This window comes from Manihot esculenta, chromosome 15 (genome assembly GCF_001659605.2).
Source record: "Manihot esculenta cultivar AM560-2 chromosome 15, M.esculenta_v8, whole genome shotgun sequence".
Lineage (NCBI taxonomy): Eukaryota > Viridiplantae > Streptophyta > Magnoliopsida > Malpighiales > Euphorbiaceae > Manihot > Manihot esculenta.
The window spans coordinates 12,664,955-12,681,035 of NC_035175.2; the positions used below are offsets into that span (position 1 = coordinate 12,664,955).

Here is a 16,081-nt window from a genome sequence, read left to right on the forward strand (position 1 = left end):
TTAATTTGAATCAGACTTAATACACCCCAAAAGTTAGCTTAAGAGAAAGAGTGTTCATGGCTAGGGCCGTGCAATCGATCAGTTTAGTTCTGAATCGAACTGAATTGAAAAAATTGAAAAACGAATTGTAAAAATATTAAAAATTAAAAAAATCGATTATAAAAATATAACCGAATAGAATTGAACAAATAAAAATCAGTTCGGTTCAATTCAAATCGAAATATGTAATTTTTTAAATTTTTTTACTTTTAATTTCAATAAAATAATTTAATAAATATTTCATATAAATTTATCAATAAATATTATCTGAATACACGCAATGATAATATTTAAAAAATTTATAAAAATTTATATAAAATTTAAAAATATATATAAAATCACATAATGTATAAAATTGATTATTCGGTTTGTCGGTTATTTAACACGTTTAAATTAAACCGAATCAAAAATCGAATAAATTAAAAAATATTAATCAAATCGAATCAAATATTCTGATTAATCGAACTATTAAACTAAAATTAATCGGTTCATTTTGATTTTTTAATTCAAACCAATTTATACTCTCCCCTCGTCATGACCCATATAAGGACTCAATATTTTTACTTTTTATATTTTTTTTCCTCCTCAAATAATAAATTTAAAAATAAATTCCGAATACTAATTAATTTTTCTCACTTCTATAACACGTATCGCTATTTAAAAAAAAAAAAGAAAATAAATCCTTAAAGAGAAATTAATAACGATTAGAGTTGCATTTGAATTTGTGATTTAAAAGATATCCCATCTCTTGAGAGTTTGTGGCCATCATAATATTGATAAAGAATTTATTCATTTTAAATTTAAAAGACATAATCTTTTATGTAAATTTCACAATACATGGGAAAACTTTCCCTAAAAATGTTCAATATATAAGAATTTTTTTTTCATGAACTATACCATTTTTTTAAAGAAAAATACAACTTCATTATTTTATAATATTTTATACTTGCTTAAAAAACTTGTTGTCAAATAATTTAATATTATAATAAATTATTTAATATTATATATTAAAAATTAAATTATTATTATATTATTGCTAAAGTATTTTGTGATTTAATTATAAAGCCATTATTATATGATAGAGTCATGTAATAAAATTTTACTAAAATGTGACATTCAATTATGAAAGTTATACCTATAAAAAAAATTCAAACATCATAACGGTCGATCTTTAGATGACAGACGGAATTTGTTATAATCGGTTTGAATTTTTTAGACAAATTATTATTAAAAAATAGCATTTAGCAAATTTTTATTATGTCTTATCCATAAATTCATTTTTAAACTCAATTTATTTGTTTACGGTGTTTTTTTTGATAAATCACTGAATATCGAAAATCGCTATTTATAAACACAAACCACTTCATTCATCCATTATTTTTCAATTTATTTTCTGTAAAATTAATTATCCTAAAATTATTTTTTGAAAAATTAATTTTGTCATGAAAATCATTGCAAATTGTTGGTTTTGATAATTAATATTTTTAATGTAATCAAAATTATTAATTTGAATAATTATCATAACTTTATATATTACTATAGTTTAAAGTTATATTTATAATATGACATAAAGTATGATAAACTTATAATGTTTTTTTTTAATCTTAGCGATTAAAAGAGAGGAAAAAAAAATCTTGATAGTGATATATACTTTCTAATTTCATATACAACAAAATTAATATTTTATTTTACATTATGATTAATTTTATAAAAAAAATAAATTAATTTTTATAAAGTTATATATAATCTTTTTTTTTTAATTTATAAATTAAAAAATAAATTATATCAAATAAAAATTAATAGAAATAAATTAAATCAAATTAAATTCTTATAAAATTTTTTATTTCAAAAGAGAACACAATATAATTGTTAATGAATCTAAGTACTACACTTTTAGTAATTTACTTATATTGATATTTAGGTGAAAATCATATATCCAATATTTAAAATCAATAGATTTTATAATAATTAAATTTAATTAATTTATTTTTTATTGATTCCCTTATATGGAATAAAATAAAATATTTAATTTTTTTTAATTTTAGAAAATTTATCTTTTAAAAAAGTGAAATCAAGTATAATTTTTTAAAAATATATTTAAATTATCATTTTAAACAAAAGGATAAATATTTTCACATTAGGAAAAAATAGCTATGAAGTTTTTAAAAAGGTAATTATTTGATTATTTAATCTTTCCATAAAGAAGCAAACTTTTTCAAAACAGTGTATTTCCCTTTTCCATTTTTTTTTTATAAAAATCAATTTAAATATTCCACGAAAGAAAGTTAAGAGTAGCATATAATTTTTAAATAACTATTTGAATTATTATTTATAAAAAATTATAATTTTAATAGATATAAGATTTAAATACTAATAGAAATAAAAAATTTATATTTAATTAATAAAATTTTGAATATATTTAACTTGCAAGTTAAATTATTTTTATTTTTTTAAAATTATTAATAATAGAATTAATTTGCATTTAATCGTTAGCGGCAAATCTGCGGCGGATACACGAGCGTAACAGTGCATACCGGATTCCGCGTCTTTCTTTTTTTGGGAAAATCTTACGTCCTTTACTTTCATTTCTTCGCGAGTGTGAATTTATCTCTATCTCTTCCTCTCTCGTGTTTATCCGACAAGCGCTCAATCAACTGACACTTCGGTTTCAGAGAAACCAAAAACCACCGAAAAGGGGAAAGGAAAAAAAAACAGCTATAATTGCATTGGCACGAAACTTCCATGTGCTCGGCACTTCCATATCCCAATACCAAAATCCCAAGCAATTATAGAAAAAAAGATTCTCCAAAAAGCATTTACTTTTACTTGTTTATTTTCTTTTTAATTTTAGAATATTTCAAAATCTTCAAGCAGAGCAATTTCAGATCCGCATCCTCTTCCATTATTCAAGAATCTCTGCTTTTCCAGACGATGCTACCTGGGGTTTCTGCATCTGGGTAACTCCTCCTTTCTTATTTATTTTCAGGGACGTATTGGATTTCTTCAGTGTTTGAGTATTAGTGTAGATCTTAAAGCAATGTGGTTGGTTTCTGTATCTGGGTTTGCTAAATTATCGCTTATTGATGTCTGGTAGAGTTCAACAAGTTTTGGTATTTAATCTTAATTTTGTGTTTTTAGTATCCCCGTTTTTACCAATTCTAATTAAATTTTGCTTGTGTATTTTTTCTTTCTCGAAGCAACCAACCCACTTGGCTGCCGTTTGGTGTCAACTTTTCTTCCAAAGTTGGAGTTTTTTAGCTTTAACTTGTGTTTTATTAGTAGTTTACGAAATTAAAAGCTTAACTGATAAGGCCCGTCTTTCTTAAGCGGTGGGAAGGGTCTAAAATATAGTTACGTGTGATTTTGTTAGGTCATCATTTTTGGCTAGGAACTTACCATGTTTTTTCTTTTGTTCTTACTGGGTCTGCTTTTTTATGCTTAACAATTTGAATCTCACCCATTACATATTTTTATATGAATTTTATGATTTGAATTTTGGGTTCATCATCTGCTTGGTCATAAAGTATGTTTGAGTTGAAATTTGAGGTCTTTTGGCTGTATAGATTCCTTCCAATTGGTTTAAATAAGGAATGTTACATGAAGTTTTTGTGGTTGACATTCTTGTAGCTATTTCTGACTTTTTTCTTTATAAAACGGAAAAAACCATTTTGTAAATAAGATCTCTTATTCTATCAGGGAAGAAAAGTGATTGTCAAGTTTCTGTAGATAGTTTGGTTCATGGGGGGAAAGAATTCAAGGGAGGGAAGTTGGAGGTCGAACTCTTCTTCTTTACGTTCAAATTCGTCTCCATGGGGTGGTTCACCTCATGGCTATTCTCAATCCCCGTATGCCCAAGAAATTTACAGCGACAGCAACAGGGCCCAGCAATCTTATGGTCAAGAGAGTTATACCTATAACTACGCGCCTCAGCAATCTTATGGGTCACAGCAACAGTATTCCTCCTCTCAGAACTATAATAATGATAAAAGGCAGCTTGATAGGAAATATTCAAGAATAGCTGATGATTACAAATCCTTAGACCAGGTAACATAACTTGCAAGAAGTTTTCATGCTTAGTTTGGTTGTATTTTATAATATTAGAAATAAGATGCATGGAGATTTATGATGCTTAAGTTTTTGTTTTCTGGGTTTTTTTTTCTGTTTTTTTTTTAGGGATGAAATATTAAAATATGCTTTTGGCACATTTGTAATTTGTATAATAATTCAGTTTCTTATTTAAATTGTGTTTTAATTCTCAAGAACTATGGGATTGCCTATTGCACTTTCTTTTTATTGCAACTAATATGGATTTGATGTAGTCAAATGTTCTGAAGTACTATTCCGGCTGTTGTTACATTTAAAATTGTGGAACGCCATGTAGACAAGTTAACTTTTGTTGCCTCTTTGTCCAGTTTACTTCGTGTTGTTGACAGTAAAGTTGGTCATCTTACTCTGAAGTGGCCAGTTACTTGTGCTTGGTGTTATTTTGGTTTCAGCCTGAGTTATAGAAGTGTACGGATTATAAGTGGTATGAAAATTCTGTGCACTTTGTATTTATCAACTAGTTTCTAAATGTCTACAAGAGCCTTGTATGGTTTATGTAAGTGAGATGTTACATTGCTTTCATCACTGATTCTTAGGTTTAGATGTCCTACTGGTCAATTGTTTACCATGGTTATGCATTTTCCATGAATTAGTTACTGATCATTAATTCCTGTTACAAGAATTAGAAATAATCTGTGCTGTTCTATTCATTGCAGGTGACTGAGGCTCTTGCACGTGCTGGCCTTGAGTCTTCCAATCTTATTGTTGGTATTGATTTCACAAAGAGCAATGAGTGGACAGGTTAAACTCCATCTTCCACATTTGAAGTTTATCTTATGAGTCATTTTGGATATACTTCTAAATGTAATTTGATGAATAGGTTCAAGATCATTTAACAGACGAAGCTTGCATCACATTGGAGATGGTTTGAATCCCTATGAGCAAGCAATATCCATTATTGGGAAGACTCTAGCTTTCTTCGATGAGGATAATTTGATTCCCTGTTTTGGATTTGGGGATGGTATGTTAATGCTAACTTGCTTAGATATAGGTGTTCAATTGAGAAGAAATGTTTACTAACAAGTGCAAATTCTTATGTTGGCAGCATCTACACATGATCAAGATGTTTTCTGCTTCTATCCGGATGAGAGGTTTTGTAATGGTTTTGAGGAAGTTCTGAGTCGCTACAGGGAAATTGTGCCCAATCTTCGACTTGCAGGTTAATGTCACAAATATTTATGATTTTATTTCTCATAAGAATTAATTGAAGCTATTACGGACTTGTACTGATTATTATTTTCTGGCAGGACCAACCTCTTTTGCACCTGTCATTGAAATGGCATCGACCATAGTGGAGCAGAGCGGTGGCCAGTACCATGTTTTATTGATAATTGCAGATGGGCAGGTATAATCCCTTTGCTATTGATTTAATCTTTGGTTCAGAAACAAAAGAGGGCTGACATGCTACTCTGATTGAGATGGTCTCAACTGACTGAGTAGTTGGACTGATATTAAGGAATTATAGAATGTTGAAATTATGTTATATTCTAGTAACCATTATAGCTGTGCGATGGGTTTTTTCAGAAATTAAAATTTGGATTTTCTTTTAGCTATCTTGTCATGGATTTAATGACTCTTTATGGTTGTCTCAGGTCACAAGAAGTGTTGATACAGAGCGTGGACAACTAAGTCCACAGGAGCAGAAGACAGTTGATGCCATTGTAGAGGCTAGGTAAATTTTTTCTCCTCAGCCTCTCCCTCTCTTCCACCTTACTTGTTTGTAATTATGTGTTTGTTTGTTACAGTAAGCTTCCCTTATCGATTGTATTAGTTGGGGTTGGAGATGGACCTTGGGACACGATGAGGGAATTTGATGATAACATCCCTGCTCGGGAGTTTGATAATTTCCAGGTGACTGTTCTCTTTAGATGTTCCTGCATAGAATTTCTTATATTTTGAGGGTTTTTATTGATGAGATTGTTAACAGTTATTTCTTTCCCTAGTTTGTAAATTTTACAGGAATTATGTCAAAGCCTGTGGATTCTTCCCGAAAGGAGACAGAATTTGCTCTTGCAGCTCTAATGGAAATTCCTTCTCAATACAAGGCAACAATAGAGCATAATATATTGGGGTAACGAGTTATTCTTCCTGTTTTCTAATTTTCAAGGCCTCCAATGCTTGAATTGACATGATACGCTTGTCATTTTAATCTATCTGGGCAGTCGTCGCAAGGGGAATGTTCCTGAGAGGGTTCCCCTCCCTCCACCTTTATATGGTGCAGCATCTTTCAACAGCACTAAACCATCCCGATCCGACAGTTTTAAGCCAAGTGTTCCTTCTTATCCAGTTGACAGCCCACCTGCCAGCTCAGCTCCACCTGCTTCAAGTTCAACTTATGATAATCAGGTGAGGTTACTTTCAAGGTTGGAAATGCTCTTTTTCTTCTTCTTCTTTTGTATAGAGTGTGATGTTTTGCTGATGTTGCATTAACTAGATAAAACTGATTTCAAATTAGCTGACTAGCTTTTGAAGGGGATTTAATCTTTACTCACCAAAGTAGTTTGGAAATCATAATATTCTTTCTTATTATCTCAATTTGATGCCACACACCATCAATGGTCTGAAGAAAATGGGCCACTGCCTAACTTTTAGGCACCTCAAAGCTATCTCAAGGGAGGAATACCCAAGTCTAATCAAAGTGGGATTTAGCGTACCCCTTACACCTAGAATCAAACACCTGGAATGTAAAACACTTGTGGGATCCTTAAGATTATACGGGGAGGATCCAATACCATCTTAAGAAAATGGGTCAAGCCTAATTCACCCCATAAAAGCTATCTCAAGGGGGTGAAGGGATGTGGCCTTATAAGAGACACATTACCTTATTCCAAAGCAACGCGAGATTTAACAAATGTTATTCTAATGGACACATTATTGTTTGACAATTACTTGTATTTGGATGCTTACCTCGTCACATTTTTTCTGACAATATGGCCTTGACGAGATTTAATAGTCATTAGTTATGCAACTTTGCTGGTTATACGGGTAAAGATTCACTCGTATGGTTGTTGCATAGGTTTGTCCGATTTGCCTCACTAATGCGAAGGACATGGCATTCGGTTGTGGTCATCAGGTGGGTACCTTTGCTTATTTTCTTGCATCTTATGTAGCTGTGGGATATATGTCAGAACATTGATGTGAATTCCATTTGTGAATTGTCTTTTCCGATTAGACATGCTGTGAATGTGGAGAAAGCCTTCGTTTATGTCCGATCTGTCGAAGCGAAATTCAAATGAGAATAAAGCTCTACTGAGAAGTGAATCAACCATTGCCCCTTTTTGATGAATCATTATTTTTATTATTCTTTGTGATTCATTATTTAGATGTTGAAAAGATAAGTTATGCTGGTATAGATTTAGATGTATGGTTTGGATTCACAGAATGAAATGATTGCTCTATGTACATTCTCCTACTGGATTGTTTCTTTCTCATTTTTCTCTCCACCAAACAAAGCTTATATTTATGACACCTATAATCAATTGATGAGCAAAACTTTATTAAACTACGACAGTAAATGACACCTATGCTGACAGTGATCTGGTTCACATTCAAAGGCTGTTACTGAAGTTAGTCAATGGCTGTTGCAGAAGTTTTAATTTTTCTAAACAACTTGTTTTAGGTTTCATCAATATTCCATGGTTGATGTTGATGGATATTTCTGTACCCACTTATGGTTCAGCGACACACATGTAATTATTTAATCATACCAAGAATAATTTGTGCTATTTTCCTGGCTTCTCAAGCAAGGCAACCTAATCTACTTTTGATATGACTACACTACAATGAACATTGCTGTCAAAGGGGTATCTTGCAAGCATATTGTGGATGAAAATGGAAACTTGTTGGAGCCCACGTGAAAATTTGACAAGTTGTGTGAATTATGGAAAAGCTTCAAAAGTAAGGCAAGGAGTTGGGTGGGATCAAAATAGTGCAAAAGAGGCCGTGAAATGATAAAAAAATTATTATTTAGTCTTTATATTATATAAAAATTATTAGTTAATTAATTTTGTTTAGGATAAAATAATTTATAGATATTTTTATAAAATTAAATTAAAAAATTAATTAATAATTTTTTTATATTAAAAGCGCTCAAATAGAAAAATATTTAATAGTTAAATTTATTTAAAGTATTAACTAATAATTTTTTTTAAATTTAAGAGATTTTAATATATTTTTAAAATTAAAAAAATAATTAGGGTCTAAATGGTAAATTTATCAGCAAAGAACTTAGGTACTACTGTCGCCACCTTCTGCTTCTGCATTCAATGCACTCACCTGTTTCTCACAGTGAACCTCAAGTTTTCTTTCATATATAGCTCAGAGAAAACCGATAAAACAAGTCCATTGCGTTCTCCATTTTCATCTTTTCACTCCTCAAAAACCCATCTGGAGATGGCCTCAGCCTCCAGGATTCCATATCAGAGACTGAAACATGAGGATCTGTTTGGTGACCATGAAGAAAGAGAGAGACTCATAGGGAGACCATCATCTAGAAGTTGGCAGAGGTTGAAGAGGATGAATCAGAGAAAGAGATTTAGGCTTAAGATTCCAAGTTTGAGGAGGTTCCTGAGGAGAAAAGTGAAGCTGGTTCATGCTGCATATGCTAAAGTGTTGAAGAGATTTAAAGAAGGTCAGGCTCATTTTGGTGATCTTTTTGCTGGGAACTATCTGTTCTTGCAGGTGAATCCCAATTCACTGAAGCGTTTTGAGAAAGCTTATCATAGAGATAGTAATGGCTTGCCACCAACCCTCCCTCTGCCAAGTATTGCTTAATTAATCCTGCTCCTATGGTTGCTTTCATTGTTCTCCGTGTGATAGTAGATAAAGCCATTTCCTTTTAGGATACTTTTCTGCCATTAAAGGCTTACTTGAATAAATGATTTCTCATTTCTGCAATAGTAAGGAACTCCATTTTCAACGAGCTTGGTATCTTCTTCTTCTTCCTTTTTTTTTTTAAATTGATTGTTGTTAATTACAAACCAAAATTGTGCATAATTTGCCATTGGTAAGAGATGATAAAGCATAGCAGATGGTTATGCATTTTGGAGGAAAAGGTTTCCTTTTCAGGAGGAGTTGATACATAACTAAATCCATTAATGGCAACCACAAGCAGAAGGCTTTATTGTGCACTAGAATTATTGGAGATTCAACTAAAAATGACAATTCAGATTAATGAATCTCGCGAGTAGTTGGGTTTTAAAGTCAGCCTTTTTCTAACCAATTGATTGAGACTTAAGTCAATTATCACTTAATCTCCTGAGTAATTAAACTAGTTTTGCTTTCTTGGATTTCCATTTTCAAAGGTAAACTTCCATTGAAGGGTGCCTTTCTTCCTCCTCCATCAACGCCATTGTCACAATCTCAGCCTCTCCCTTATGTAATTTCTCCATTGTGGACCACCTGCTTCTCTGTATCGCTTTCTCCATCATTTGCTGTCCATTGTGTGCTGTAATGGGAAGAGCATTGATGAGAAGGCATGGAATTTGAGACTGTTACCATTCCAGCCAACTCATACGAAGCTAAAATTAATTAATGAAATTGTTTTCAAGATAGATAGACTATTAAATAATAAATATAACTCTTTTCTTCGAAGAATTAAATTATGGAAAATCACATGATTGAATTTTAAAATTATGAAAATAATAATAAATGATAGGAAAATAACAAGTTATAAAAAAAAAAAAAAGACATGCTCATTACAATTAAGATAAAATCTAGACATAAACTAAATAAATCATCATATTTATTTAAATAAATCATCATATTTTTTTAAAATAAATCATCATATTTATTAAACATGGTCGAAAATATTCCAAATAGCTAGAGATTTTTAATAATTATACATTGAATATATTGTTTTTCATTATTTATTTATTTATTTATTTACTTATTCAATTATAGTTTATTATTTAAATTTAAAAAATATTCTAAAAAATTAAAAATCATATAGCCCCTATTTGGAATGCCAAATTTTGAAAGACTTCATAAAAAAATAATTTTTTTTATAAATTTCTTATATTTGGCAAAACCAATAATATAAAAATTCAATTTTCTTAAACTCTTGTGAGAATTAATTTTGAATTAAAAGTAAATCTTGTAAAAATTATTAGAATTTTATAAGAAATAATTTTGCTTAAGATTATTTACATCAAAATTACTTAATTACTCATTGAAATTTTCTTTTATTTTTTTTATTTTTAATTTTAAATTTATTTAATATTTTTAATTAATAATTGCTCATTATAAAAATTATTTTAATTTAATATTAACGATTAATACTTAATGTATTTATAATTAATATTAAAAAAATTATTATATTATTTTATTAATTTTAAAAAATAATTTATATATTTTTAATAGTAAAAAATTATGTAAAATTTAGGTTTTAAATATTACAAAAATATTAATAATGATTTTTTAATGTGATAAAAATAATTATTTTTTATAAGAATAAATATTTATATTTTATTTAAAAATAATAAGAATGATAAATAAATTAAATTAATTTAAATTTTATTATTAATTTATTTAATATATAAGAGTTCAATTAAATTTTATTATATTTAAATTAATTTTAAATAAATAATTTTTTTATAATAAAAATAAATTGAATTCTAGAATTTATTATTTTTTTTTTAAATTACGTGCTAAACAAGGGCATTGTTTTTTTTAATGGATTAAAGCTGATGGATTGAGGACGGGTGGGCCTAATTCAGTTTTCTCTACCCGTTCTTATTAGTTTAGTCAAATATAAGTAGAATTTCTAGGCCCACCCACTGAGCCCAAGTCCGAATCAGCTCTCCCCTTAGTAAACTACACGTTTTAATATAAAACGATGTGTTTGATTTTTCAAGAGGCAAAAAGGGACAAAATAATTTTGGATATAAATCTAAATAAATTAATGTATTTTTATTTAAAAGTTAACAAACGGGAATTTAATATTTTTTTATTAATTAAATCCTTTATATTTTATATTCAGCAATTAAATAAATACCCATTTAATATAATATTTTTTTTAATAATAAAATATTATTTTTATTAATAAAATATTGTTTTTATAATTTTTAAAATTATTTATCATTTATATATATATATTTAATTTTTTGTTTATTAAAATACATATTTTTTGATATTTTTAATTAAAAAATATTTTATTATTAAAAACTAATATTATATTAATTAAAAACTTATTCAAACTTAAATAAAAAAACGAAAGTTTAATTGATAAAAAAATTACCAAAAATATAAAAATTTAATTAAACTTATTTTCAAATAATTTTGCAGTGCTAAATAGAGGTTCCGCACAGGGGTGAATCAAATCGAACCGATTTTGATCGAAAACCGAATCGAACCGAACCGGTTTAATTCAGTTTGATCGGTTTCGATTTTTAATAATTTTTTTTACACTTTATTTTGAGTATTTTAAAATTTAATTAAAATATTTTAATTTTAATATGATTTAATTTCTCTATATTATTAAAAAAATATATTATTTTCACTAATCAATTCAGTTCGATTTTTTCGGTTTTTTTCTGATAAAAACCGAACCGAACCGAAATAACTGAAATTTCTGAAATTAAAAACCGAATTGAATCGAAATGTATAAAAAATCAAACTAAAATTTCAAATCGATTCGATTCGATCGATTTTTTCAGTTTGAACCGAATATTGCTCACCCCGACACCCATGTACTGTCACTTCCATACGCACGGGTTTGCAGAATAAATCCCCACGATTTTTATTTTTATTCTTTAAACGCCACAGCAGCGCGAATACAGTGCTAAAGCCATAATAGATAAGTCCCGCCGCCGAAACCGAAACAAAATCAGACAGCTTCACTTCCTTCCAGTCATCGCCGGTCGCCGCTGTCAGTAATCTTTTGGGTCTTTTCTTCTTTTACCTGCATAGAATTAGGTGCTGTATTTCTTCTGGAAATACTGAGAAATCTTTAGCCACTTTCTTCTTGAATATGCATGAACAGTGTTTAGATGGAGAAAAAGGAAGTTTTATTATAATGGCTTCGTTTGGAATGATTTATTTTGTAAGAACCTCCGAACATAGTGTAGGTGTGCGTTTTTGCTCAATTGATATTGTTTCTGTTAGGTATCAATGCAAGGGTCATTGACATGCTGTGAATTTAACTAACGTTTAATTTCTCTTATTGAGAATAGATTGAATTGCGAAATTTAGGTCAAAGACTGGGTATTTACAATTATATTCAAATAGTTGAGTTTCAAATTTTAGCATAGATGTGTAACTCACACCTGTATATTGAACAAGGAAACCCTAGGATTACTTGTGTTTTTCTTTTCACTTAAATGCGTATATAAGAATTAGCTATTTTATTGATCTATGAGTATTTAATTTTTTGTATTAGCTTAACTGTTTGCATGTATTTCCTTTTCTGCACATGAGATAGTATTTTCATTGTCTTTCACTAGGCGGAATGGCTAATGAAGAATATAATGTTAATGTGCTGAGTCCTCAGAATAAAGGGTGTGCAAAGTCCATTGCAGAAAGTGCTGTAAGAAGGAAGAATAGAAAGAAAAAGCAATTGCAGGAAAGTGTAGAAATGGAGGAAGAACAGGAGGTCAATGAATACAGCCCTTCAGCAGGAGGGAATGTACACTCTATTGATATGAGGGTAGAAACTGGGAAAAATAAAATAAAGAAGAAATTTTTGGAAGAAGCTTCTATTAGCAAGGAAGGTAGTAAAAAATCTGACAGTGAGAGCAAAAGGAAAAGAAAGGAAAGGAAAAAGCAATTATTACAGAAAGCTGTTGAGGATGAAGGGGAAGATGTTAATACAGAGGGTCTTCCAGAGGAGGTTAATCCAGCAGCTGAAGGTGGAAGAATTGAAACTGCAGAAGGCAAGGAAGAAGAAATGATCATTGGAATAAATCCTATAGCTGAAAAGAATCCAAAATCCAATGATAAAATGGTCAATAGGCTTAAAAAGAAGAAGAAAGAGCGGTTGCTAAAGGAGGCTGCTAAGGCTGACAAGCGTGGTGTTTGCTACTTGAGTCGAATCCCTCCCCACATGGATCATGTAAAGCTTCGTCATATTCTTTCCCAATATGGAGAAATACAGAGGATATACCTTGCCCCTGAAGGTGATCAATACATAACTCTTCAATTTTAAAATTATTTGATAGTATGTGGTTAACCAATTAAAGAAAATGCTTTAATTTACTCTAACAGATCCTACTGCTCAAATAAGTCGCAAAAGAGCTGGTGGATTTCGAGGTCAAGAATTCTCTGAAGGGTATGTTAAAGAAAAATTTTGCCAAAATTATGTGAAACAGGGAAATATAGTTTTATAGAATTATAGCTAATAGTTCTAGGATATTCTGGATCTCTCTCTCTCTGTCTTTCGCACTCTGTGTGTATATATATATATAAGCACCTACTTTACATTGTCTCTTTGAGTTTGTTTAACCTGGAAAGATTGCATCAATCAACTGATTTTCCTCGTCCTTGACCTGCAGGTGGGTTGAATTTACCAACAAGAGCATTGCGAAAAGAGTTGCTAATATCTTAAATGGTGAACAAATAGGTTGGTAATTAATTCGATGATTTTTTCCTCAAATTTTGGATGCAATATATGTATAAGGCTATCAGCTCTTTGGTATTCTTATTTGTGTATATTTTGGAGAGCTGAGAAGAATTAGCTTTTGAATTGAGAATCCAATAAAGTCTAAATGTATTGGAAATTATGCATGAAAAAATGCAATGTTTCCTCTTAACTTAGCTACTTGGCCTCAAATTCCTATTCATATGACTGTTATTTTTGTTGTTGCCTAAATGAAGAATTGGGTTTGCTAAGCTTATGCCTTTTTTGGGAAATAGTCCACATTTTTCTTGATGTCTTCCTTCTCTTGTTTAGTTACATAATATGAAGTGTATGTAATCCCTATTATCTGCTTGTGTTTTCTTTTTATTTATGTATTAATTATCTTTTATTTAGGTGGCAGGAAGAGATCACAATTCTATTATGACCTTTGGAATATAAAATACTTGAGTAAATTCAAGTGGGATGATCTTACAGAAGAAATAGGTAGAGAAGACATTTTGCTTTTCCTATAACATATCTTTCTTAATAGTTCATTGCATGTCTAATTATGGGTGTTTCTATTGCAGCTTACAAGAGGGCTATACGGGAGCAGAAATTAGCTCTTGAAATTTCTGCTGCAAAAAGGGAGCGGGATTTCTATCTCAATAAGGTGGATCAATCTCGGGCTTTGAGTTCTATAGAGGAACGATTAAAAAAGGTAGATATTATGTAACTCTGTATAATTTGATCTCATTCAGGTTACCATTTTTTAGATCCCTTGTAATTGTTCTAAAATATTTAAATGGAACAGAAGTTCTTTGGCTTGGCATCTTTAGGTTTTTGCATCTTTAAATTTTACATCTGGACAAAACATTTCAATCCTTTATAGGACTGGTTTTTGCGTTGTTTGCTTTCATTTTAATATGCCTTGTACATTGCAATCGCATCACAGATCAAATAAAACAGGTATTGTAACACACGCCCAGCTCTCTGATAGGTATTCAAGAAACTGAATTTGGGAAGATGGAAAATACAAGTGCACTAGAGGCATGTCTTGAATGGAATGTGAATGCTACACCCATGGTATTTGTGCACGTGTATGCCATGCACATAAAGAAGAAAGTGGTTTACAGATAGAGAGTGAGAGTGTGTTCTGACATGCAATTCAATGTCTTGATAATGCTAATCTCCTTTTTGTTCATCTTCTCTTTGGAAAGGAGAGCGCTAATATAAACTCATAATCTTTATCCAAATCTTCACTTCCTGAAACAAGTCGAGTTAGACCCATGTTGTAATTGCTGTTTCTTATTTTGATACTGGAGCCCCTCAAGTTACATGTCATAGTATCCAAAAAAAAATAAAATGAATGGATGCATTTTATTGAAGTTTGTGAAAAAAAGTGAAATGGATGCTGCTGTATAAACATTTAACATGTAAATGACAAATTTCAAGCCACCTAGTGAGCTTTTCCCTCCTTCAAGCAGCATAGTGCATGGTAAAGGATTCGCCACATGTCTTCTGTGCTTATTTTTAAGGTCAAGGAGCATACTTTCTGCACATTCATGGTTTTAGGATTTGTTTGCTAGAGGGAGAACTCGTAGATTAGATGATGTTCTATATCTCATTATGGCATGAAGTTTGTTTTCAGTGACTGCCTTTTTTGTTGTCTGTGAGCTTTTGTTTTTGTGACACATTTGTGTTTCTGCATGATTGCCTCTGCAGAAACAAAAGGTCCAACAAGAGTCAGTAGGTCAAGTTTCTGTTAATGAGCAAGCACCAAAGGTCATTCGTCAATTCTCACAGACAAAACCAGTAGCAAATAAAGTGGAAGAAAGCAAATCTCAACTCTCAAAAGACATACTGGCTGGGGTGAGTGAATAATTATCTACTGGTGTTAACTTCATATTACTTTATTTCCTTAGGCTCACTTTGTGTTTCCCTATGCAGGTATTTGGTGGTCTATAGTAAATGGGTTTTGAAGTTTTCAGTTTATGTTCGACATGAGGAGCTTAAGAGGATACTGGATGCTGATTACTTTGTGGTCTGATTCTTTGACGTCTTGATGCGTCGAAAAAGCTTCTTACAATTTTTCTTGCAATTCTTTTAACAATATTGCTGGTGATTATTTATGGAACTGAGAGATTGTGCTATATTACGGTCGAGGATCATCATGGCAGTGACCAGAACGCTGTAAACCATTTAAGGGCACATACCATGTACTTGATTTCCATTGTAATCGTTTTCAATTCTTTTAATTTAAAATTTTTAATTTAAAAAAAGATGGAAATCTTGCTTTGTAAGAACTTGTTTGAATTTTTTTTTACAAAACGATTTATGCCAAAAGATAGAATTATATGGTTAGTTTTCATCGTAGTTTACTGTTGC

The 16,081-nt window shown here is 30.4% G+C and overlaps 3 protein-coding genes across 7 annotated transcripts; all 3 read left to right on the plus strand.

Moving 5' to 3' along the window:
* Positions 1 to 2,564: 2,564 nt before the first annotated feature.
* Positions 2,565 to 7,574, plus strand: LOC110602576 (E3 ubiquitin-protein ligase RGLG2). Its single transcript, XM_021740126.2, has 12 exons — positions 2,565 to 2,996; positions 3,736 to 4,083; positions 4,800 to 4,884; positions 4,964 to 5,104; positions 5,189 to 5,302; positions 5,391 to 5,488; positions 5,736 to 5,815; positions 5,889 to 5,994; positions 6,087 to 6,214; positions 6,306 to 6,489; positions 7,160 to 7,216; positions 7,316 to 7,574. The coding sequence occupies exons 2-12, from the start codon at positions 3,778 to 3,780 to the stop codon at positions 7,394 to 7,396; spliced, it is 1,380 nt and encodes a 459-aa protein (XP_021595818.1). The 5' UTR covers positions 2,565 to 2,996; positions 3,736 to 3,777; the 3' UTR covers positions 7,397 to 7,574.
* Positions 7,575 to 8,331: 757 nt separating this feature from the next.
* Positions 8,332 to 9,064, plus strand: LOC110602294. The gene has a single exon (XM_021739779.2). The coding sequence runs from the start codon at positions 8,347 to 8,349 to the stop codon at positions 8,914 to 8,916; it is 570 nt and encodes a 189-aa protein (XP_021595471.1). The 5' UTR covers positions 8,332 to 8,346; the 3' UTR covers positions 8,917 to 9,064.
* Positions 9,065 to 11,850: 2,786 nt separating this feature from the next.
* LOC110602509 (pre-rRNA-processing protein ESF2) lies at positions 11,851 to 16,069 on the plus strand. 5 transcript variants are annotated; one of them, XM_021740046.2, is made up of 8 exons: positions 11,854 to 12,010; positions 12,585 to 13,256; positions 13,345 to 13,408; positions 13,632 to 13,699; positions 14,111 to 14,200; positions 14,284 to 14,414; positions 15,419 to 15,565; positions 15,644 to 16,069. In XM_021740046.2, the coding sequence occupies exons 2-8, from the start codon at positions 12,590 to 12,592 to the stop codon at positions 15,659 to 15,661; spliced, it is 1,185 nt and encodes a 394-aa protein (XP_021595738.1). In that variant the 5' UTR covers positions 11,854 to 12,010; positions 12,585 to 12,589; the 3' UTR covers positions 15,662 to 16,069. The 5 variants fall into 5 exon arrangements, with proteins under 5 accessions (XP_043807474.1, XP_021595738.1, XP_021595739.1 ...); XM_021740047.2 differs by having other exon boundaries at positions 11,855 to 12,057; XM_021740049.2 differs by having other exon boundaries at positions 11,855 to 12,057; positions 12,632 to 13,256.
* The last annotated feature ends 12 nt before the right edge of the window (positions 16,070 to 16,081 follow it).